At 38.8% G+C, this 26,532-nt stretch overlaps 1 protein-coding gene across 3 annotated transcripts; it reads left to right on the forward strand.

Annotated features, from left to right (window-relative positions):
- Positions 1-81: 81 nt before the first annotated feature.
- On the forward strand, positions 82-10,474 carry slitrk3b (SLIT and NTRK-like family, member 3b). Of its 3 annotated transcripts, XM_055201712.2 has the most exons (3): positions 82-417; positions 2,590-2,654; positions 7,084-10,474. In XM_055201712.2, the coding sequence occupies exon 3, from the start codon at positions 7,108-7,110 to the stop codon at positions 9,754-9,756; it is 2,649 nt and encodes an 882-aa protein (XP_055057687.1). In that variant the 5' UTR covers positions 82-417; positions 2,590-2,654; positions 7,084-7,107; the 3' UTR covers positions 9,757-10,474. The 3 variants fall into 3 exon arrangements, with proteins under 3 accessions (XP_055057687.1, XP_055057686.1, XP_055057688.1); XM_055201711.2 differs by lacking the exons at positions 82-417; positions 2,590-2,654 and adding an exon at positions 5,582-6,025; XM_055201713.2 differs by lacking the exons at positions 82-417; positions 2,590-2,654 and adding an exon at positions 5,582-6,025 and having other exon boundaries at positions 7,089-10,474.
- The last annotated feature ends 16,058 nt before the right edge of the window (positions 10,475-26,532 follow it).

A 26,532-nucleotide genomic window follows, 5' to 3' on the forward strand; every position in this document is an offset into this window, starting at 1 on the left:
TTTACTGAACACATAATTTTAACATTCACTGTACTAGGCATAAAAATATGGTAACCCTTAGATTACAGGAAATTACCGGATGTCTTTTGACAGCAATAAGTTAACCCTCACCCTGCACAATAGCAGGTGCAATTTCGCTTTATTCCTCTTTGCATTTTCAGTTCAGCAGTTTTTTTTCTGTGGTCTGGTGTGAATCATGCCAAAGCATCTCCATTATGTTGAGATCAGACTGGGTCACTCATTCAGTTTAAGTGCTATATGCTTTCTTCTACTGAAGCCATTTTCTTGATTTATTACTTTGCTTCTGTTGCATCATCCGGCTCAAGTTCATTTTATATTGATGGATAGATGGTGTAAGGGATCCCAGGATTCGGAAGAACAAAACTGCAAGCGTTCCTGGGTTTTGGCACCAAAACTGTAAGTGTGCATTCACTACATTGGGTTATGCTGTAGAAATGCCAAATTGACTAAAGAAATGTTAACAGCAACATTGTCTTTTATCCCTTCCTTGACCACGTGACCAAACCCAATATGATAAATTCAAAGTGACCAATCAGAAGAGCACCTTTAACCCCCTTTGTACTGGATAAACTACTCTGCCAATAGTCTTTGATCACTATCAGTGAGAACAAGAATGAAGATGGTACAGGACGGAAATGGGGGTTTTGACAGAATAGTAAATTCCTACATACATTTTCAATCTTACAGTGGCCTTACTTAAGCCTGAGACAGCCCAACAGCCCCTGTTTACACCAAAATCTGTGACCATCAAAATTATGTGACGTGTCATTGAAATATGTGCTGCTGTTATCAAGCTAATCCCAATCATAACCCCAACCCTTACTTACAACGGTCACATAATTCGATAGTCACAGAATTTTTTTATTTTATTATTTATTTATTTAGCTATTCATAGTGTTGTGTGACTTTGTGTGACAAACACATATTTCTGTAGGTCATTGAGCGTTGTGTGCTGCCCCATATGGCAAAAAATAAATACATTCTCTGGCCAAAAATATTTGTAAAATGTTTTAAAAATTTTATAAAGCATATTTTTGAAGTTGAAAATACATTTAATTTAAAGGGGCCATGGCATGAAAATCTGACTTTTTCCATGTTTAAGTGCTATTATTGGTTCCCCAGTGCCTAGAAAATGTGAAAAAGACCAACCCAGTAACTTAGTTTTGGTAAACCATTCTCTGCAAGCACATGAAAAATTATTGAAATTTGGCTCTCTTTATGATGTCATAAGGAGATCTTATTAAAATAATACCGCCCCTTAATCTGCACTATCCAACCACAGCACAGCCATTTAGTGCAGAGAGAAAGAGAGAAAAAATAATTGACAGCACAATTGAGTTTGTATTGCATCAAACCACCATCATTGTAATCAGTGTTTGCACTTCATCCGCTCATTTGCATTTTAAAGGACACACCCAAAATGGCACATTTTTGCTCACACCTACAAAGTGGCAATTTTAACATGCTATAACAAATTATCTATATGATATTTTGAGCTAAACTTCACATATGTGCTCTGGGGACACCAAAGATTTATTTGACATCTTAAAAAAATTTTGTGACATGGCCTCTTTTGTTATATGTTTTAATATATTGCCAAAAATAATATATTCCAAAATATATTCAGCAGTAACAACATAAGCAAGCGGCTGCATGTAGCTTCCGGTAAACTCCGCTAAGAATAAATAACAACAAATTTTTTTAAACTTATTTTATTTATATAACAATAAAAAAAAAACAACACATAGGTTACCTAGGAAACCAAAACATTTGTTATTTTCGACGAGGCATTTTTTCAAGAGATCAGTTTAGCAACTAGTCAGAGCATTAAAAAAACAAAACCGGAAGTAAGGTTCGGATCCAGACATGTTTCACGTGCTTCCAATGAAACCGTCTATATTTTGAAATATATTTCATCTTAAACAGACTGATAAAAAAATCAAAGCTTTCCAGCATTATGCAAGTCAGCAATAATAAGTGTTCTCATGTGCATTTAGCTATAGATAGTTAGGAATGCATAATGTAAATATGAGAGCAAAAACAAAGCTTGAATTTGTTTTTGCATGGCAGCACTAGGTGTACATATGCTGTCTGCCAAATGCGTAAAACTGTTCGGACCAACATCAATCTCCAATTTTGATAGAGCGTGGCTATTGCTGTGCCAGACCAAAGTGACCAGTTTATGCAGAAATCTAAATCAATCCAAAGGGATGAAAGGTAAATTAAGTCATGATGCAGTCAGTATAGATTCTAAGAGTAGAGATCTTATGCATTATAATGACCTTAAAGCTAATTTTCCCTACAAATGTAATTTAATTAAATACTTCAGATACATCTTGTACAAACATGTTTCTATAGCAATAATTCCAAAGCTACACTTCAGTTCAATTTAGTTAAATAGATACTATTATATAGAAAAACAGGCTATACAACATGTTTGACTTCAATACATCTTGGTAAGCATACAGACCTTCATTATAGAGAACATGACAGCAACATTACAGCATTTTACAGCAAAGCTCAAGTGTTCTTTTCAAACAGCATTCCTTTCCATTTAATTACCTACAGATACCATGTGAAAAGAGACTGATAAATGCTGCATCCATGACAACCACAAGTGGAACGATATAGTGGTGAGCAGAACAGTCATTATGAGACTATCAATATAAGTGTGGAAAGTAGGTTACAAATAATTGCGCTCACAAGTCACAGTATTGCCGCAGTCACATGTTAGGCATCTATGCAATGCAAAATATACAGTAAGTCATAGTGTCTGCTGTGAGTAAATGAATGAATAGGAAAGCCCTTATTTGCGGATGTTTAGAACAGGTCTTTCTTGGCCTAGAAATGTAATTATATTTAATTGTTTCTATATTTTACCATTTGAATGCTCTGTAAGTAGAGATAACCATACTAATTTGATTCCCTGTATAATCCAGACTGGGTATCATATGCCCATGAACGGGCTTTCATTGTTATCAGTAGTAGCAACTGCGTCCAGCAGGGGGAGCCCTCGTCATGGCATCATTTCTGCTTCATTGACTGTGGTTGTACTGATGCAATGTTGAAGGATTTCAAGTATGATACACGTGACACGATAAGAGGTGATTTCCCTCGGAGCCCTCATCTTCTTTGTATATAATGCAATGCGGTGTCGCAAAATGTTAAGTTTGGTTTTGTGAGCACTGAGAAGAGGCTGTTTTGCAGGGATGTATAGATTTTATGCAAGCTTTTTTTGGTGCAAAGCATTCCAATGCAAATTAAGAATTTATAACAAAAAGAAAATGGTAGTATATAAATTGATTAATGTAACTAAAAACCACATGCTGTTTGACATAGCAACATTATTTCAACCAATGACTGAGTGGAAGGCGGGACTATGTAGTTTACTGACCAATAGAAATTTCGCAGTTTTGTTTAGTAATGCTAGAAGCTCAGAAATTTCACACGTCACCTTTAATAATTGACTTGTCAATCTGGTAGTGTATTAAATAAAAAAAACGAGACAGTACAATGGTGATTTGTCCACAAAAATTTACTTTAATATTTAAATATTTACCATATATCTTTAAGTGCTTGCCTGTCTCGTAAAATGTATTTCTTAAATATAGCACCGCCACCATTCATCCACTGCACACAATCTATCAGGAGTTTACATGGGGACTCCAAAGGGCAGGTTCCCATGGCAACACATTTATAACTTTATTACAATGAGGGGGGGGGTAGTTTAATTAGCTCAATGCCGACAGTACTTGGTTCTGGTCTGTTTTCTCAAGGAGAAAGGTCATTGCTCTGTGGTTTCCAGATGTGCACCCCTAACTAGATAGTAGGAGCACTTGTGGATTGAGATGCCCCCTCCTCATCACCTCAGTGTTAGTTACGCCCTTCATCTTCTGATTGCCACAGCTGGGTAATTAATGACCAGCTTCAGGCTAATTGTGCTTCATATGGTCTGACCACCATATTACATCTGATTTTCTCGAGAAATTACACCGCCAATTGTGATTCTGTGGTTGTTGCAAATTGAAAAATTTTTGTTAAAACTTTCAAACCCCCCTCCCAAAAAAACTTTGACATGAAACAGAATTTTAATTAACTAAACATTTTAAATTATACAGTGTAGAGCCTCGTTTTTCTCAGGTTTAATTACACATAATTTATGATATATTAATTATTTTATAAAAAGGCATAACACTGGGGCCCCACAGCTATGCCCCAAAATACATATATTAACCCACTGTAGCCAGGGTATTATTTAATATCAAAAAAATAGATGTATCCCTTTTAGCATAGAGAGATTGAATTGTTTTACTGAAGGTAGTTGAGTGAGGCTTCAGGTCAGATTCTGGCATTAGTTTTTAGAGATGGTTGGGTTTCCCCATTACTGTCCTGTCAGTCACATGCCTTCCATCGCCTCACTGTCTTATGACTGCAAAAAAGATCTCTTAAACCAAGACTAACTAATACATATTTAATGTAAATGTAGCTAATATGGCTTTGTAATTTTAACTTTACATAATTTCAACCACAATCCCCTTTGTTGCTTGAATGATTACGGGTTGTTTCCCTTTAACAGGCTGTTTCTTTCTTGAATGTCTTGCACCATTTTGATGAAGAAAGTGATGTAATCACCTTTAACAGGCTTTAGGAGAAGCCGCTGTCACAAGCTAATTCACTGGAACACGTTCAGATCTGTAGCACTGATCTGTGTGACGGCATTAAAGATTTTTTTCAGGTCTTCAGGAAAATGCTTTAATGCTCAGAGGCAGAGAGCTGCTGAGACAGAGCATTAACTAGGTTTATCTAAGACTCTCGGTTACCTGTGGGAAAATCAACATAAAGGAAAACTACGCCTGTGTGTTCAGAATATTGCTGCGGATGTATGCGAGGAAGTTAGTGGTTGGGGGTTATGGTCAGATATTGTTTTTTGTTTTAATATTTGAAAAATTGTAAATGCTTTACCAAAGAGACTCACAAATGAGGTACATCAAGGTTAGCATATTCCACCATTATACCAATACATGCAAAAGCTATTTATTTATTTGTGTATATCACTGTCAAATGACAAACCCATAGCTGTACAGTAATTATCCTGTGATTCATAGGATAATTAACCAGTCACATGAGAAATCAACAAAGTGGGCATCATGTCAACATTGTTCATTCTCAGTTCCAAAATAAGCAACATGTCCATGTATGAAGCGCCTGTTGTGCAATAGCAGATGGCACTATGTTTCCATGGTAACCAAAATAAGGTTTCATTAAATTGTTAGGGCCCTAATGCCATAAGAGATGATGAACAAGTCATCCATGAACGATTATCGCACCAGGAACAGTTATAATATGAAAAAAAAATGCATGCATGCTAAAAGAAAGTAAAACTGTCAAGCGCGCGCGCGTCAGGAATTGGTGATATAAACAATCTCAACTATTTTCTTTGTAAACAAACGCAAAATCTCGCAAACATGTTTTACATTGAAAACACCTCAAAAAGCCCCTGTATACAGTACGCTGTGCCGCTCGATCTGCCGCGTTGCTACCCTCATCTCGCGCATATTGGAGCATTTCACATAGCAGGACTACGGGCGCGCGCGCGCTCGTTAGATATCTGTTTTTAACTTAAAAACCGAAAGAAGTCCGCAGCAGCAGCAGTGCTATCCTGAGATTTATCGCAACGCCAACTTTTCCCAATCGTCGCGCTGTATTTTTTCAAACAGTTCATGTGGTGACATAGGCGAAGATCGTCAGTCCTCGCGCTGGTGCTGAACTGCAGCGTGCGCTGTCTTCACTGTTGAGCGCTCGTCAGGGGAGCGGACCTGCATCCTAAAGCAAACCTCTCTGAGACATTGCAGTCCTGTCACGTCTCCGGCTCTCCTATTTGCCTTAACCACGAGAGAGAGAGAGAGGAGAGGAGAAGAAGAAGTAGCTGAACGGTGGTGACATGGCAAGAAGCAGCATCATTTAAAGCGTCTTATGCTCTGTTCATTGCACTGCAGCAACCTGAGTGAGTAGCTCAATGATTTCTGCTCAATGTCTCTGATATGGATCCGGACGCGGTCGGTGGGAAAGCCAGACAAAGGCGAATGCTATTACTGTAGATGAAATTTTAGCGCAATGGCTTATCAATGTGTTAATTATTTCTCTTACTGTGTAACATCGCGACAAGTATCGCTTTTCGTGAGGTAGTGAGCGTTACATTTACATCCAAACTGGTTTCTGTAAGTTTAGCTTTTTTATGCAGTCAATGGTTTCCTTATGTCTGTATTGCATAGCCCTCTTTGGGGCTATTCTGTTAGAAGGACGATGTGATGATCTAGTTCAGTTTTAACTTTGTACCAAGAGGTTATAAATCTCATATATAGTCTCTTTTAAGATTTGTGTTGTATGTATGCCCATTGATAATGTTAATAAATCGTAATACGAAGGAGTAGACAACACCAAAAATATTGATTCTTTCTGTTAACCAGAAAATTTAGTTTGCAGTAAAATACTTTGCATGCATTAGGGGTGGGCCCTTGGATAGCTACATTATTACAGTGACCTGTATGCACATATACCCTATCAGCAATCAATATAACCTAGGTCTTATTAACATCACATTCCTAAGTGCCCTGCTGTGCACATTAGCTAATAGGTGGTGGTGGGGTGGGGGGGTATTTTCCATGGAGGTCAAATTGATATTCCAGAGTCATTAGCTGATTTAGAAACTGAAGTAAAACCTCTATAGAAGCATGATGCCTTTAAATGGATTACTGTAGGTCGCTAACGTATTGCATCTTCACTCTCAATATCACTATGGTGTATGCAGCAGGCATACTTTTAATATTAAGCCCTTGTGCGTTTTGCTGACCTTGTTTATTGAAGCCTTAATTTTAGCTTTTGACAATGTACTTTGCTGTTAAAAGCTGCAGACAGAGCAACTAAGATGCAGTAAGTGTATAGATGATAACCTTTTGCGTCATTTCCAAGACAGGCTTGTCAAAAGTCAAGATCATTTGGATTGATCAATATTCATCATCCACTCTGTATTCAAGGCACTAAACCTGTTGTATTTTTTTTCAGTGCAGTGAAGGAGCTCTTGAGGCTATGTACGTGCCTGCTTTTGGTGAAAGCATGTTGTGGGTTACGCTGCTAAGCACAATTGCACTCGGATGGACGACTCCTATCCCTCTACTTGACGATTCAGAAGAAATAGACGAGCCTTGCTTTGAGCCCTGCTACTGTGAGGTGAAGGAAGGCCTGTTTCACATTCATTGTGACGGGAAAGGATTTACAAATATTAGCCAGGTCTCACAGACGTGGCTTAGACCGTTCAAGCTCTACCTGCAGAAAAACTCCTTACGGAAGCTCTACTTCAACAGTTTTCTGCACTTGAACAATGCAGTGGCCATTAATCTGGGCAATAATGCCTTGCAGGACATCCATGTTGGAGCTTTCAATGGTTTGGCCTCCCTGAAAAGATTGTACCTTCACGAAAACAAGCTGGAAGTGTTTCGGAACGACACGTTTCTTGGACTGGAAAGTTTGGAATACCTTCAGGCCGACTATAACGTTATCAAGAGGATAGACAGCGGGGCGTTTCGAAATCTTCACAAACTCAGAGTGCTCATCCTTAATGACAATTTAATACCCGTGCTACCGACTTTTCTTTTTCGATCTGTCTCTCTGACACACCTTGATTTGAGAGGAAATCGACTAAAGACTTTGGCTTATAAAGGGATTTTGGAATATATTGGTCGCAGTCTCATGGAGATCCAGTTGGAGGAGAACCCTTGGAACTGTGTCTGTGACATCATCCAGCTCCAGGCCTGGTTGGAGCGGATACCGTATACTGCAGTCGTCGGAGAGATCACATGCGAGTACCCTTTCCACCTCCATGGAAAGGATCTTAGAGAGATCAAACGCAATGAGCTGTGTCCCACACTGAGCGAGGCAGAGATTGAGTCGATTCTAGGCATCCCGCACTTACCTTCCTACACAGGAAGGGTAAGGCCTACAAAGCCGTCATCTATAGTCTCCCCAAATCAAAACACAGTCTCTTCTGTAGAACAAAGAGAAAGGACTCCAAAGCCTACAAAAAGGCCCAGGTCCTCAAAGACACCTCCAACACCCCGCAGTGTGTTCCCTAATCAGCCACCCATAGCCGGATATCAGACACGACCTCCTATACCAATAATTTGCCCCATTGGGTGCACCTGTAACTTGCACATTAACGATCTTGGTCTGACAGTCAACTGTAAAGAAAATGGATTTCGAAACATTTCTGAGTTAATGCCCCGACCCTTAAATGCTAAGAAGCTTTACTTAAGTGGAAATCTCATTCAGAGAATTTATAAGTCAGATTTTTGGAATTTTTCCAGTCTTGATTTATTACACTTGGGTAACAATCAAATATTCCATGTCCAAGAAGGAGCTTTTGTTAATCTCCCTAATTTGAGAAGCCTTTACCTGAATGGTAATAACATTGAAAGGTTAACTATTGATATGTTCCATGGCTTGCAGAATCTTCGCTATTTGTACTTTGAATACAACGAAATAAGAGAAATCCAGCCGGCTGCCTTCAGTTTAATGTCTTCGCTGCAGCTAGTCTTTCTTAACAACAACCTCCTGCGCACACTACCCGTGGGAGCGTTCGCAGGTACATCACTAACACGCCTGAACCTGCGCAACAACTATTTTCATTGCCTCCCCGTCAGCGGCGTTCTCGAACACCTGCATGCTGTGGTCCAGATCGACCTGAATCAGAACCCCTGGGATTGTTCCTGTGACATCATTCCTCTGAAAGAGTGGCTGGACACACTGAGTTCAGTGGTCATAGTAGGAGAGGTAGTGTGTAAGACCCCAGAGCTGGTCTCGGGAAAGGATTTACGTACTTTGAATTCAGAGGTCATTTGCCCTGAGCTTCGGCGCTCTTCGCTGTCTCCAGCCGAGTCGGACGGTGGGCTCATCACCACGTATCCTGGAGTTGGGGCACACCCGCCAAAAGGTGCCATACCGCTCTCGGTTCTCATTCTCAGCCTGCTGGTTCTGTTCGTGTCTGCCTTCTTTGCCGCTGCGGCTCTTTGTGCATATGCTCTTAAAAAGCGGGAAAAGCTCCCCTTTAAGAGGCAAGGGGAGGTGGGCTTGGCAGGCATTCAGATGGAATGTGGAATATTCACAGAACAGCCACCCACCTTACCAGAGACTCCTCCCACCAATCACGTGTACGATAGCATCGGCGCTGCCTCCTCGCACATGTGCAGTAACCCGGTTTACAAAAGAGGAAAGGAGGACTCGGGGCAGAAGCATCCTTTCACCGAGACAAATGAGAGCGGATCACATTACAGAACGTTGATGGAGAAGGAAAAGGAGTGGACTGTGGCTATCTCCAGCTCTCCCATTAATACTATTGCCAGTGTCGGAGTACCGTGTGGTGACATTGCTGGCTTTCATGAAAATGGAATACTCTGTCCAACTGTCATTGACAGCCAGGGTCCCACTCCCAAGGTGGGACTGGTGGACAGTCTTTTTGGCACAACTGCCCCCTTTAACAACCTGCCTGACAGGCACACGCAGCCACCCTCAGAGTTCCCACACGTGAAACAGGATGTCAGACAAAAGCAAACGATCACAAGCACCACAGGGACAAGGACAGGATGTCCTAATCAAACCCAAAGTGATTACCCCGAGCTGAGGGCTAGACTCAAAACAAAGGTGGATTACATTGATATGCTGGAGAGATCATATCAGTTCTAAGACATAAGTCAGATATAAGACTGCACATCCTAAATGAAAATGGTAAGATGGATGGAAAGAGAATGAATGCGATGTAAGATGTACGGTTTTCCCTCAAGTTGCTCTGGAGGAAATCCCTAATTCAGATTTTTTGAAGTGCCTTCATAAGAGCAGCCAGCAATGTTGTAAATGAGTATTTTTGTATTACAGTTTTATTTATCTAAAACACATAGATTTACATTGGATGGAAAAGAATCAAGTGCTGTTTTGCAAAAACTGCAATGTCGATGATTAACATACCGGACTAGTCACGTGTATGAATGCTGAGCGTGCGGTCTTGGCTTTCACCTTGTTTGCTTTGAAAAGATTTTTATTTACCTGAAAATTGTCCTTCAGCAATAGAGATACTGCAGTTATTGTATAACTGTTGAGTGCTTTGTTGAATCTGTATTTTCGAATTGAGTAGATTGTCTTTATTGGGACTTATCGAAGGGTTTTATGGACCAAGATACGGTCACGACATGTAAACTTTTGGGAAATATTGATCACGTCCAAGTAAGTACCTTTTCACGGTCTATTTCACAAAGGCGGGGACAGATATGTGCATATATTTATTCTTAGATTTCAGTGTTGCAATTATTATTGTAAGACATCATGTTAAATCAATGTATAATGATTATGCCTCTGGTTTAGACTTCCTTGAAAAAACCCATGAGCTTAATAAAGGGTGCTAAGCAAAGTCACGTCTAAAACATTTTGAGCAGTAACATAAATTGCACACGTGCAGGTTTTCACCTCTGCATAGCCCACGTGCACATACACAGCACTTTATGTGCTTACTGTACTTTAAAAAAAATGAAATGATTTACAAGACCACAGTGACCTTATTTGTTGGAAACTTATTTGGAAACCAAAAATGGCATGATTTTTCACAATTTGTGAAAGATACACGCTGGGTAAACCAAGAGATTCTAAAGTAAAAGAAGCAGAGAATATGTACAGCATCCATCCTGCAGTCTCCAATCTCCTGGGTGTCCATAGGAGGGCATATTAGTTAGATACACCTATTCACCATACATAAGCTGGCTTAACCTAGTTACGGAGCATTGCATAAGGGAGAAAAATACTGTCCTGGCATCATGAAAGCTTTGAACAAAGCAAAACCTTGAAAGAGATGAAACTGAACATTTCTGAATGTTAAAGCCCCATGATCATGGCATTTTTTAATTACCTTATTTTTACAATCTCAGTTCCTGTTTCCTTTTTTGTTTCAGCTCTGTGCTTGAAATGCAATAATATACCTCGCCTCCATATTTAGCTTCTAAACACTTGCATTCCCAAATCTACTTTAACATTTTAGTTCCTGCCTCACTCCAGGTCTCCCAAAGCCCTACAGTAATTCCGTAAACATTAAAGTGATGGAATGCTTGAAGTATGTAAGCGTGTGTGCCTGGCATAAAGAATGATCGTTTTAGTTGCTCCCAAAACGGCTTTGCTATTAGTCCAGCTCTGTTCAAAATTAGCCAGTTGGCGAACTGGAAGTCCAGGGACACGCGTGTGATAAAAGGATAACGTCAGAGCTACAGATCGGCTCTTATCGCTCTGACACTGTTGATTTTTGCTAATGTTGTACTTGGCAGATTCCATCTTTCACAGGCCATCCATCATTTACACAGTTGGATGTTCGTAACCGCATTTATGCTGCCGGCATCCAAACCCGCCTGTCAAAGAGAGAATGCGCCTTCATAACCATCTTTCCTCTATGATAATTCACGAAGCTTTTGTCCGAAGTATGAGGATAGATAATCTTTACAATGCCACTCCAGTAACCCTCATTATGCGCCCCCGCCGCCCAATCCCACGGACGACCCGGCCATCTGATCTCGTATGCAACGAATGTGATCAGAGGGGCAGTCAGCTGCCCTGCTACATAGCGCCCGTGTGCCTCGCCAAGACAAAGTGGCATTTGACCAAGAGACTGTGAACGGAGAGAAACGGGCAAATGCTTGTGCTTAATGGTTGATGGAATACAACTAACCAGCAGTTACTTCCTTTGATAGGATCGTGTGTAATTTTTCTTTTATGGGAACGCTCTCGACGTAAAGTGCCATCATTATGAGGTTAATAATGACTTTTGAAAAATGCTTTTAACAAACAGCGGTATTATGAATTCTGATCACGACATATGGCAACGAATGCAAAAACGTAACACGCCGTGCTGCGGATAATGTGTTCCCAACACGTAAATGAGCCACAAAGTACCTGCAGAATTTTCAATGGCGTGCAATTAGTCAGCAAACGGTGTGCGCTGTTGCTCTCTGACATTTGCATTTTTACCAGCGTCTGTGGCCTTTTCCTCTGGCTGTCACGCCCGTAATGCGTCTCCTTAGACATGCCGTCAAAACCCCTGCCCCTTGGGAAATTCAGGGACACCACGGTGCAGGCAGTTGTCATTGTGCTTAGTTGAAATGCTGGACAGCTTGGACATGGTTCAGGCATTCTGTTGTTTTCCGTGTCATTCTTTCTCCAAAACGTTGTACTCGAAAAGTTTGTGTATATAGATTTCTTTCTCCATGACATGAGATAGTCATGTTGATGCATTGAATAACCTTAGCGAAGCCCTTTTCATACTGAAAATACTTTTCTGTATTGACCAATATGTCTGGGGTATTATGTGTGGTGATATTTGCTTGGTGTGGTGTGTGCTTTAACCTTTTGCTATATTGAAGCTGTTTGTTTGAGAGAGAGAGAGAGAGAGAGAGAGAGAAAACAAAAGAAATAAGAATGCGTCAGGGACGGGGGGAGGTTAAGGATCGACAAAAAAGGAAACGTACTTTAGAACTCTGACTAAGACCATCAGAAATCTAAAATCAAATTCCATGTGGGTAGGTGATTTTTAAAGGGATAGTTCACCCAAAAATGAAAATGATGTCATCACTCACCCTTATGTTCGTACAATCTATATGATCTTTCTGTTAAACACAAAAAAAAATATATTTTGATAAATGATGGTAAGCACATAGTCACTGGTGCCCATTGACTTCCATAGCATTAGTTTTTATTACTATGGAAGTCAATGAGTACCGTCTACTGTGTGCTTACCATCATTTGTCAAAATATCATCTTTTGTGTTCAACAAAATAAAGAAACTCATACAACATGAGCGTGAGTAAATGATGACAGGATTTTCATTTTTGGCTGAACTATCTCTTTAATCTCCCCAGCCCATTCTCATGACATGCGTATAAATAGCACGCAGTGTGAAAAGTCGTGCAATACATAGGCCAAACTTCATTTTGGCGTGCATATGATACGCCAATCCTTCCCATTAACTTAAAGCAACACTAAAGAGTTTTTGCTCTTTGCTCCCCCGTAAATAATTTAGCCTACTGCAGCAAAGCTGGCTCTGATTGGATTGTAACTTGCCGTAAAGCAAGTTTTTGTAGTTAGGTTAGGGGTTCACTCGAACTACAGGACCGCGACCCGACGGTTGGAAACTTCTTTAGTGCGGTTTTGGCCGATAGAGGGCTGCAAAGCAAATGTGAAAGTGCCGTTCACCCTGTTTCGAGTGGATGAACGACTGAAACTTTTTTGGAAACGTTATTTTAAGGTAAAAAAAAAACTCTTTGGTGTTGCTTTAATGCAGCACATCTTTTCATCTCGTTTTATGTATTGGTTGCTTATATTTTCACCATTGTCGCTTGGGTTTAGGGTTAGAACAACTTTTTGTTCCATAATATGACATCCTAACCCAAACCCCAATTCTAACCCCAACTCCAATTGAGCACGGATTAAAAATAAACAAAAACATGGAGAAACCTATATTAAACTACATCCTAAAGCAAACCCCAAATCTAATCCCAACTCCAAGCGACAATGTTTAAAAAAAGAGAAAAATTGAGAAACCAATACATAAAATGACACAAAAAGATGCACCGTATTAAAGGTGCTCTAAGTGAATTCACGTGTTTTAGACCATAAAACATTTTTTGTTACATACAGCAAACATCTCCTCACTATCTGCTTGCTGCCTGTCTGCTGATCAAACTGTAAAAAAAGCGATCTCTGTAGACAGCCTAGGCTCCACAAACTGCAATAACAACAAAGTGGCCAAACCTACCATCAGAAACGATAACAAAGTTTTCCAGCCAATAAACGACAAGAAGGATTTGGGGGTGGGGGTTAGGCGCATTCATGAAAGCACGGAAGGGGGGGAGTTAGCTACGCTCCGTTTGTTTGAAAACAGTTCAAACATCAACAAAAAGTAAAGTCACACAGATTCGCATAAAGCGCCTTTAAGTGAACAGGACTGGCATGTCATATGCATGCAAAATTGGACTTTGGCACAATTTGACTTTTCACCTACCTGATCACACGAATTTCAGTGGGATAGTCACAGAATTTTTTGCTCATTTTCCGTGGCATTCTCAAGGATTTTTTACTCAACTGTTTTGTCCTATTTTCTTACCATTGTCGCTTCAGTTAAGGGATAGATTTATATAAAATGACATCCTTGCCCAAACCCAACTCTAACCCCAACGCCAGGGGAAAATTTTTAAAGTTTGTAAAAAAATAAAATATAAAAGAATAAAGCAGAAAAAATAGTATAAACCAATACTTAAAGTGACATACTAACACAAACACTAAATCTAACCCTAAACCGAAGCGACAATGATTTAAAAAAAAGGAAAAAGCATTTGAGTAACCAATTCGTGAGAATGCCATGGAAAAAGACAGTCCGTAGCAGGGCCACGGAAAAATGCGGAGATCCGTGAGAATGCAACGGAATCAGCAAAAAATTCCGTGACTATACCACGGAACTTTGTGAGATCATTTCACCCTGCGTGCTATTTATATGCAAGTCATGAGAATGGGTTGCACACATTTTTTTAACCGATTTAAAGCACAATTATGACTACAGTTTAGTATGCTATACTAAACTTTACTGTATATGTTTATTTCACGGAGTTAACACAGAATTTTCTCATTCCTGACTCTCTCTGCTATTTTTGTCGAGCACTGCATTGTTAGATCCGCTCACAAATCCTGAGTGAATGATGGAGCGTGTCTCCGAGTGTAGGAAATGATAAGAAGGCATTACCTCACACCATGTGGTGAACTTCTTTAAATGTAGCTTAAAACGAGCACGGGCTTGTGTTTTGTATGCGGCACAGGTTCGATATCACCGTTTGAAGCAGCTCTGACACCACGCTGAGAGCTTTGTCTTGGGAAAAGAGTGGAGGATGCTGTCAAGCCAGATCCTTTTGTTTTACTTTCTTCATGGGAAATTAAACTATGGCCAGTTAAAAGTTGTATTTTAGGACGACTTTTAACTCTGGTACAGCAGTGAGGAATGCTGTTTACATTCCCTGTCCATGGTGCTGAATTTCTTTTGTTCGCTGCGGATAGAAGACGTTTTCTGCAATGGTGTGTGCTGTGCTGTGCAGCTTTTGTGTCCCGCAGTGGGAGATGTTTTAATGCATTTCGACATCTAGAATCTAGCACGCTGCGATGCAGTCATAAGCACCGTCTCTTAAGTCCGCCATCTGCTGTGCTTCTCGGACAGTTATGGGAAATCTGTCAGCGTAATTGTGTGTTGGTCTTGGCCGGGAGGGCATTGATCTGACCCACTGTATCTAACCGAGCAACAGTCACTGTCTCGGTAATTACATGTTTTCATTAAGAAAACTTGATCGGCGCGCAGAGGGCAGGGAAAACAAAGCAAATTACACGTTGGTATTTGTTTATATATTTATCTTTAAACGTTGGAAAGTAACGCTTTTCAGCTGTGATATCTGCCAAAAGGCATTTGTGGGAAGAACTTCCTATAGTGAGGTGTTTCGTTTTTATTACGCCTATCCATTATTCTCGGTGGAGAATTCAGCGGAACATTTTAGCCAGAAGCATGTTTCCTGGGAATCTCTCAATAAAACGATTAATGTCTTACTTCATCTTACACAAAAACAAAAGAGAACGATACGCAGAATATAGGGATATTAAAAATGCTGAAGTTGGAAAGGTATTTGTGCCTGTGTCACTGCGAGCTTTGGGCAGGTGGGAACTAAATATGGAAACAAAAGGATAAAGTTCAAAGCATCACAGACAAAGGACGCTCATTCTTTATAGCTCTAAACCTTTTAATCATATTCAGTCATTCATGTTATTTAATCAGTTACAGTAATGATGGCATTTAATCTCATAATACAACACTAGTTTACAAATTCAAGATAATTACGAGAGGTTCTGCTAAGATGGATAAGACCAAAACCGGGGTGAAATTCGCACAGCCTAACATTATCTTAATTATTGTTTTCCAAAATGCAACCTGGAGCTATGCAGCGTTTCTGCATCAGGCGTAATAAGAAATACAACAAGCAGGGCTACTTATTTCATATCGGTGTGCACAATATGATGCGGATAATTAGAGTTTAGTGCCCTACCACCTTACCAAATTGAGAAATGATACCTACGAATATATCGATTCAATTTCCAGGCGATCCTCAAGCAATTTTAACATATGTGTATCTTTTGCCGTCTTTCATTCAAATGAGAGTGCTGACCCCATTAGATAAAAAATAGAGGAGCGGACAGACTGCGTTCATTTCGTGGAGTGATTAATTACAGATGTTACAGAGACAATGAAATATAGATCATGCCGACTGGGACTCCAGCCAGGTTTACTCAATGTCAGGCTCTTCCAATTTTGATCAGAAGGAGAGAAATTCATCGCCGAGCTATTTGGCACAGGTTTTCTGATCATTACCATTCTCCTCAAAGACGATCCTGCCGCTTACAGAAAATTTCACCCAGAACGAGAGAGAACGCAAGCTGTGACTTATTGTGACATGCTGAGTTAGATATATCTCAAGAGATGTTTTGTTTTTGCAGTGTGTTGCAACCCATCTCGCGCTCGTGGCTCGTGTAAATGGTGTTCCGAAATGAGATCTCGAAACCAAATCTGAACGAACATTTGCTTCGGCCGACAGATGCGCGGAGCAAACGAAATGGAAACGAGAGGATGCACGGATGAAAAGCCCGAGAGAAGATCTATTTTGGATGGCTGAGATAAAGGACAGATCATTAGTCAAGGCTCTTAATATAACTGCAGGCACAGGAAAGCATGGCACTGTCAAATTTGTGAGATTTGAGATCTATTTCCATTTCGTCTGTATACTTTTCACAACTCTTACTCTCATTTCACACCGTTGAGCTCTCTCAGCTGTAGAGGTGTGACCTCTGGCTTGCTCTAATGAAATATTAACGTATATGTGTGTGTGTTTGCCTTCTACTGACAAACACGGCTTTGGGGTGTGCTGCTTTTTTAACATTTTTGTTCCCATATTTGCTGGCTTTTTCTGGTTTTGTGCTATTTTTATATTTCTCATGAACACCCTTACAAAAATTAACCATTGTTTTGCCACAGTTAAAACAAAAAACACAACTATACTGTAGTTACTATAGCTAAACCAAAATAACCATGGCTTTGCTACAAAAACAAACTGTAGTAAAATGGTAATCTATACACCAAATAAAGGTTGATTAAGTGATATAGTATCATATGTGCATAGTCTCACCTACGTAAAACCCAATATACACAACACTGCCTATATTAAACAGAGACAGATGGGATCTGCACTCTGATTGTAAATAACATGCACGCACATAGGCACCTCATATGCGTATTAATGCAAGGTTGCATGTTTTTATTCAGTTTCTGTATTCCCTGGGTTCAAACCCATGATCTCCGGCATTGTTAATGAAGTGCTCTACCACTGAGCTATACAGGAACACAAAAAGTGCTTTCTTTTTTTAAGGTTGACCAACTTGACCAATGGTTGATGAACCATTAAAAATGTAAAACAGACATACAGAAAGGTTTATACACTTGCACATAGAGTCACAAACAGTCATTATAAACAGAACTAGGGTATGATATATATATATATATACAGTACTGTGCAAAAGTCTTATAGCACCATGTTACCATTAGATTTGTTGTTTTTGCAATGTTATATTGATCATATATAATTATTTCTCAGTCTCTTTAATAAAATGCAACCTGAAAATACAGGAAATGTGTTTGAAGTAGGATTAAAAACAGTATAAAAGTATAAGCTAAAGTGTCAAGTGTTTAGGGTAAACTCTCCTTCCACTTGAGCAATAGCAGGATCTCTTAAACATAAATGAAATTAAATCCTAATTTCTAATTCTAATCGAATGACTTCAGGACTTCAGTCTCCTCTAAAAAGCCCAAGATGTGTTTCGTGCCAAGAGAGGTCACACTAAATACTGACTGATGCCTGAAGCAGAAATGTTTTTATTTTTTTATTTTGTGTACATATTTCCTGTATTGTCTGTTTGTATCATAAAAAGAGAGAAAAATAAATTTGGGATGGACATTAAAACTGCACTAAAACAACAAAGCTGGTGGTGGTGGCCGAAGACTTTTGCACAGTACTGTAGATATTTAAATACACAACAATAGCCAAACGTTTATAGGGTCATTTACTTATTACTTGTTCTTTATTAATATTTTCCACATTTTAGAATAGTGTACATGCTGGGAAATGTAACACTGGGAATTATGGTTTAGTTTTGTAATGAAAAACTAATATGTTGGCACAATTATATTTGTAATTATACTACAGGGCTGTTGAATGCTTTATTCTGATTGGTTGAGAATTTTTCCATAAGTGTGCATAATTTTTTCGATAAACGCGCACCTAACCTGTCAAATGTCTTAAAATAACCACCAGAGCAAAATTGACCCCGGTCCTTTAAATTATGTAAGGAATAATTGACAATGGGTCATTTAATTTTAAAAATAATGCACACCCAAGGTGGCAATGCTACACTATGGATTATTGCGTTGTTTTCAAATAATTTAACAGCCTGTCGTCAATTATTTCTTACGTACAAAACTAATATGCCTACACTCTAAAAAATGCTTGGTTATTTTCAACCCAGCGTAAGTTAAATGACAACCCAACGGGTTGGGTTCATCTTCTTTTGACCCAATGCTGAGTTAAAAATAACCAAGCAATTTTTACAGTGTATTGCATTTTGTGCAGCCATGCAATAATCACATTGCAGAACATGAAATGTAGCCGGGTAAACATATCAATATTTTTTTCCAAAGGAAAGCTAGCATTATATTTGTCTGAGATGACGTAGTTTATCATTTAAAACTCGAATTGCTGCATGATGTTGAAGTGCAGGCTCTGCGTGCACATGACAAAATGATGAACGCAACTATTTTTCAACAACTATTATTTCAGTTGCCATCCCACAGCTGTACAGGAAAGGCACACATTCTTTTTTAAATATAACTATTCAATTCATCTGGTGAATTATGCTGTATTTTTTATATTGCAATATCTATATATATATCACAGAACACCAAAATACCAAAAAGCAATCTTCCCAATATCGTGCAGCCCTACTTTAGATCAAAAGAGACATTTTCAGTCTAGTGACCCTTAACTTTTGACATGTAGGGACATAATTAAGGCCTAGTCCTGAAGTAATCTAAACCCTGTCTTGGAAATTGCTCCGTTGTGTTGTAGTTTGATTCATGAAGGGTTAAATATCTTTGAAAATGTATGAAGTAGGGTTTGGATTAATAGTTGTTAAACCTCCCAGCAAGCAATTTTGCTTTTGATAGAGGTCTAGCTGTCAAAGCACAAAACAAAATTTGGGCTGTCATGCAGTGAAAATTCAATGGACGTCTAACCATAGCCCAAAAATAAATGAAATAAAATAAATAACTGAAACCTTATAATCACTGTTCAATGTCAAATTCAAGTTATTTTGCCTAAAAGAGAGTTACTGATAGCCGGACTATATCGGTTAACCTAGACGGTGAAATGACGTCTACTGGGCTTAAACGAATTCATAGTCAATTATTTGTTAATGGACCTTATATTGGAAATTAGAGGGCTATTGTGCTAATTGCTTTCTGTCAAAATGATAATAGAGGAAATGAACGTCATGCTGCAAAACACGCTCCCGTGCAATTTACTACATGACATTTCCACTGCTCAAGTCTTTATTAGGATTTCTGTCACAAATACCTTTAATCAGTGTGTGTAAGCACAAAATACTCAGACAATGGGGTATATAAGGCACTTACACTAATACTATTTGGTTAAGCTGCAGGCCTGCTTTACGATTTGCCTTTTGTGAATAACTAAAGAAAATTAACCCTGAAAAGTCAAGGATTAGGATCCTTGTGAAGTGAATTGATATTGCATTCAAATTTTAGTTTTAGAGCTATGGATTAAAACATCAGCTTTCTGTCGTCAATCCAGTATAATGTGATAGTTTATATTTCCAAGTTTAGTTTAAATTCACACACTGTAAAAATCTCTGATCTTTGTTATTACTAATCTGTAATTATAACAACTCATCTCTAGTCAAAATAAATAATAGTAAGTTAAAATGGCTTGCAAATCTTGTTGATTCAACAAAAAAATTTAAGGCAGCACATATTTTTTTACAGTGCAGTAACGTATGCAGTGCTAGGGTGAAGTGAGCAGCAATGTTAAAGCGCTACATTATGTATAAATACTTTGCTTGATGCCTGCAGAAGATGTAGAAGATGGCATGGTGGTGATGGGGGGGGGGGGCGAGCTTACATTATGACTTCATAATGAGGGCGAGAAGATTAGCCATCCACTCATTAGCACAGCGGTGAATAGGAAATTTCGTTCACGGGCAGAAAAAGTGTGCAAGAGCTCATCTCGTAACACTCGTATAAAACCTTAATGATTTCCTCAGTTGAAATGAATGGCTGTATCTGTGGCGGCAGAGTTTGGCTGGGCTGTATTATAAGTCTCTTCCTCATTTTCCCAGAGCGGTGTAGGTAATTGTCCAGATTATCACTAGTCTCAATTCCGGAGCGGTTAGTTTCTGAGAGACCGGCGACATCAAGGAATCTTCTCCTCTCTTAGGCTTCCTGCCAATTGTCTCTTAACTCTGACTGCTGGAATAACACCCTCGCAGTATCAATTATTCCAGTCTATTTCCCAGTCTGACACTCGCCATTATCCTCTCAGATATCATCGCTGTCACTGAATTGGAGCCAAGGCGGAAGCGTTTGTCTACCTGGGAATTTGCGCCCGTTCAACCCTGACACGGAATGGATGCACAGATGTCACATTAAAATGATGTCTCGTCTTTTGCAGCCCGTATACGTTCTGTTGCCCATCTTCAGCAACGCGGGCCGCCGTTAATAATACACCGGGTTTCCACTTTGTCTAGACTTTCTTGAAGACAGGGGAGTGGGGTTGGAAGGCTAAACTGATATAGATTCAGTAAGGTGAATGTTCATCTGTTGCAACAGTGTGCCGTGCGTGATATTTTCAGAATATTTTTGAATGTTTGTCAATGCAACGTGCAACAGCTCTTTATCTGGCAATGCATTGAAAACATTTTACGAGAATCTGTGTGATTTCCGATTAGATGATTTTGGGAATGTACTGAGGCTAGAATAACAACATGTTACTTGTACTTCCAATGCTACTTTCTCATATGAATCAAATCACTGTATGAATCACTATAGCTATAAAAGTAACTATACTGATAATATGAAGAGTTTCGTTGCAAAACGATATAACTCCGTTTTTAACATTTTTGTCAAAACATGTTTATTATTATGTTATCTTTTGTTTTATGGTGCTACTTATCTGTATTTTTTAAGTTATGAAGGTTTAAATCAAAACAAACCAACTGCAGTTGAATTAATATTAATTGGAATGCACAATCAAAAAAACAAGATTTCTGAAAATCTTCGTTTTGCAACGAAACTCTTCATATATTAGTGTCTCATGGAATATAATAACGTTATGTTTGGTTACAATTTATTTCGAAAGTCCACTTTATGTCAATAGTCCACCACTGTGCAGCCGAAAACATTTTTCTTACACTCTTCACTGAAAACATATTCATTCAATTTACTCAATTTTTTAAGGTAAGTGGTTGCAATCAATTTATTCAAGCTATATTACCACTTACCTTAAATAAATTAAGTAAATTGTATGAATAATTTTTTTTCAGTGAAAAAAGGTACATGAAGGTAAAAAGATGTCACTGGGGTGGTACCTTTTCAAAAAGTACACTTAAAAGGTAACTAGTACCTCAAAGCTACATATCTGTACCTAAATGGTACATATTAGGACCTTTTTAAAAGGTACTGTCCCAGGGACAAAAAGGTACAACTTTTGTACCTTTTTTTCTAAAAGTAAGAGGGGACATCCCATTATTTTGTCTATAGAGTTCATAACTTACTTTGCAACTACACTTTTAAAATTATTACTTATAACCTTAAAATAATAGGTTGAATTGATTTGCAAAACCAAAACCCAATTCACAAAGCACTTTGGTCTCAGAAAATTTCCGTAAAATTCCTCCCGTAATTGTTCTGGGATCACTCCAATGAAGAAGACCTAATAACATTGGAAAAGCATACTGTGTGAACAAGACGCAGAAACAATGCAGTGCCGTATTGTAGATGTGCGTGTCATCGCAACAAGAAGTTATGGTTCAGTTCTCTGACACAGGGTTTTAAAAGCAGATCAACATTCACGTCGAGAAATGTCGGCAAACTGGACTGAAGCAGAGATCAGGGAGCTCATCACTATTCGCGCTGAAGCTGAGATCATTCACAACAGTGCATCAGGAAATCCTTAAAATCTTGTGATAAATTAAAATGGCATGCACATGGTTTCTCGAGAGAGAAATCATGGATAATTAGCATACTTCAGACGCTGTGGAAAAAAATATGTCCTGTGTCTTCACGGGATCTTTACGGTACATGTGTGAATGCACACAGATTCCCGAAAATCATTGGCAGTGTGATTGAACCAAAAATCAAACAATCCTGGACAAATCCCAGAGGCATTTTCCGTGTATTTTCCGTAATCTCTGTGTGAAAACGGCTCAAGTTGTTTTAACTTCATGCTGCATTTATTTACAATGTAGTGTTGTAGTGTTAGTACATTTGAAGCAGACAGTCTACTAATACTTTAATGACAGGAAGATGACAGGACCTTGCAAAACTTACTTATAATTAGTAAAATGTCTAAAGTAGACTTTCGGAACAAAGCGTTACCATATGTTTATTCCAAGCCCACGCCCTGCAGTTTCACATTTTAAATGGATTTTGATAGGCAGTCCTTGTAAATTGACCCCAACAATATTGTTCCTCTGTATCTTTATTTTCACAGTTGTGTTGTGGTTTCTGCTGTTCACATAAATGAGAAGGATTTTTAAAACTTTATAGAAACACCTAAAAAAAATGCTAGGTTATTTTCAACCCTAAAATGGATGAACCCAACCTGATATGTTGTAATTTAACCTATGCTGGGTTGTTTTCATCCATTATTGGGTCAAAATGAAAATGTTTTAACCAGTGGCGGATGCAGAACGTGACATATGGGTGGGCATGGATTAAGTCCGGGTGGGCCTGAATCTATGGGTGTCACTTTTGAATAAGAAACTATAACAAGTCTATAAAATTCGTCAAAACTTCAGAACACTAATTTAAACAGCATACACACACACCCGAACTGCACGTCACATTTTTGACATTATTGATACTTTAAATTGTAATGCAACGTGACATTTATTAAGCCTTTTTGGTAAAAAAAATATTGGGCTCTCATAGCCTACAAAAAAGAACCTGCACACAGTGACAGGAAATATAAATGAACCCAAAAAAACCTTATACTTTTTTAAATAACCTATTAAAGTGTTTAAATAAATACGGCTACTAAATGCTTAAAATGAAGCTTCTAACATCATATTCTCTTCATGCAAATCACTAAAAATATATTTTCGTTCTCACATATTTAAGTTAACTTACTAAATAAAGAAAGAAAAAGGGAATTGCTAGAATAATGTTAGACTCTGGGGTTAAACGAAATGACAAATAAATAAACATTTAATATACTTTTTGATGAGCACAAGAGCAAGCCTACTCGTGAAGAGCGGAGCCGAGGAGCGCGCATATCAGACGTGAACGAAAGGAATAATGGATTTAATGCTTTCACTTTATTTCCTGACAGTTTCACTTGTTAGTGAGGATAGTAATGGCTAACAAGATTACGCCGAATTACATACAACATAATTACCTAACTAAATCTGAGAGAATGCAAACACATTACAATATTTTTCCTCCGCCCGACGGCCAAGGCGCATCATTTTTTTTAGCCCGACAGGAATTCGCCATAGCCGTAATGGACGTCGGGCAAGAGATTTTGCGAGGTTTGTTTTGTAGAAAGACTTTCTTTAAAGTGAATTTCGTTTTGTATAAATTGTATCTTAATATTAATCAATGTTTGATCAAACAATTGCCTCGATTTAATAAATAAGAAGCAAACCAAGAACGTCTGTGGTGTGGATTGAAGTGAACCCACTATATTTCCGCAGCCTACGTCTTTCTGCTTTAATGCATTTCTTAAATTAATGTCTCAATTACACAGTAGGCTTATAGGTTGTTATGATAGGCTATTTGTTGCTTAAAAGCAATAGGCTATATTGTATAAAGTGTAGCAATAAACGTGGCGTGACTTATAGTGCTGCTATATCGCTATATCAAACAACATCACTATGATCAGATGTTTTCTTTCTATTTTTTACCCCGCTGTCATATTTGTTGTGTGTTTATGTTATTGAGAGGAAAGCGCGCACGCGCAGCACATATTTATAACGTGTTGTTATTCAAAATACGTTTTCTACTTGCTTGCAAAAAAAGTTCTCAAAGTGATCATGGCTGAAAGCTGCTTGGGAATATTTCATTATAACGCAACATTCAACTGCTTTAATAGTTTTTAAATAGTTATCAGGCTTACTTATAATTTTACTGTTTTTAACATAGCAATAGATAAATTACACCACATAAAGTAGTATACATGTCTAACTATACAGAGTAGTATTTTTTACATTTCTGATTGGGCGGGCCAGCTGTCAATCTGGGCGGGCCCAGGCCCACCCAGGCCCGCCCATAGCTCCGCGCCTGGTTTTAACCCAACGGCTCTGGTTGTTCCCTTTTGACCCAACCAGTGGCTGCCAGTGACTTCTTTTTGAAAGGCGCACGATTGCAAAGCTCGTCAACTTGTATTTGGCCCGTCATGTCAAAATATGTGTAGAGCGGTCACAATTATGAAATTTGGCTGATGGTTAATTGTCTACAAATTGTGACGATTATTACGATTAATTACCTGTTTTAAGGCTTTGACGATTATGACGCTTAATTGTACGGGTTTTTGCTTTGACATTTAATTCTCATACATTTTTTGGTTTGTTCATAAAATAATTTTCACACATTGTTGTGATTATTTAAATGAAATCTTTTGCAAGGTTTATCTGGCAGTAAATATTAATACGCATAACACATATTTAAAAGTAATCTGATACTCACGTTTATACAGGTGCTGCAGCTCCCCCTTGTGTTTTTTAGAGAGATGTGCAATCATTGCGGTGATCATCACGGTGAGGTCAAACAATCGCGATGAGACGATTATTTAATCATTGTGACAGCCCTAAATATGTGTTCGGGGCGTCATGTAAACTTATGGGCATCATGTGACGTCAAAATACATCCCTGCTGCAGATGCTTCAACGGGGTTTATGATGTTAAAAATGTGCTTGCGTTTGCCAGATACTCGCTTAATCTCCTGTGTAATCAGAGTTTAGTGTCTTGTGAGTAGTTCATAAACTGTATCATAAACCCTTTTGACGTGTGTGCAGCAGGCACATATTTTGACAAGACATGATGCACATGATGCAACAGACCTATATTTTGACATGACGATCAACACACATGACACTACGAACACATATTTTGAATTTGTGTCACCAATCACCACTGAAAATAACCCATCATTTTTTATTGTGTGTCCTTGGGGTGAGCAGTCACAAAATGTACACACATTCAAAAGTGTCTTAGCGGGACTGACCTTGGCTAGACGGCGTGAAAAGGAAGATGACAGTGGCAGCTGTGTGATATGCAGCGCTGATGTCTTTCTGCAGTCTTATTTAGGCCTGCTCCCTGAAGTCATTTGCAAGGATAATTAGAGAGGTACATGAATTGTATCTGCAGAGCTTCTCTACCCGTCCTTAATAAAATATGAAGTTTTTAATGACAGTGTGGTGTTATGCACCATTCATTATTCATCACTTATGTAAGTCCTAAATTCATCAGAAGTTCAAAGGACCAAATTGAGAGGTTTCACGGTAGCGAGTGATGTGGGATCTGATTCAGAGCGGGACAGCCCTGCTGAAATCCAGTTTAGAGGATAAGCAAATATGAATGATGGGTAGCCAAATTACAGATGAAAACGGTGAGATAAATATTTGTTTATGTGCTTAACCCTGTTAAAGTTTAGTCGTGTTTCAAAGCATTGTACCTGGATACCGGATTTCATGGCTTCAGAGTGCATTTGCAAACACCACAGAGAGTTTGTTGTTTTAGGGAATTAACCTTTGATGTTAATGAGACACGAATACATATCTAAACTCTCTATTTCACGCTATCAGCTAGCATCGGTCCTGTCTGTATCTCTCAGTGTCTCCCGCCGCAAGGCCACTAGCCAGGTTTCCTATCCCATGAGACCGTGAGGGAAGAGTTCACTGAATTATGGATGTTTTACGATGCCAGGAATTCTGTGGAAATATTCAGCAAATAAGCTTTAAATCACTGCAGTGTCGACGCAGATTATCTCGCAACCATTGAAATGCTGAACATGCAGCCAAAACTCTGCAACGTTACAGAGAAACGAGGGAAATTTTAACTGC

The sequence above is a fragment of the Misgurnus anguillicaudatus genome, chromosome 2 (genome assembly GCF_027580225.2).
Source record: "Misgurnus anguillicaudatus chromosome 2, ASM2758022v2, whole genome shotgun sequence".
Taxonomy (NCBI): Eukaryota; Metazoa; Chordata; class Actinopteri; order Cypriniformes; family Cobitidae; genus Misgurnus; species Misgurnus anguillicaudatus.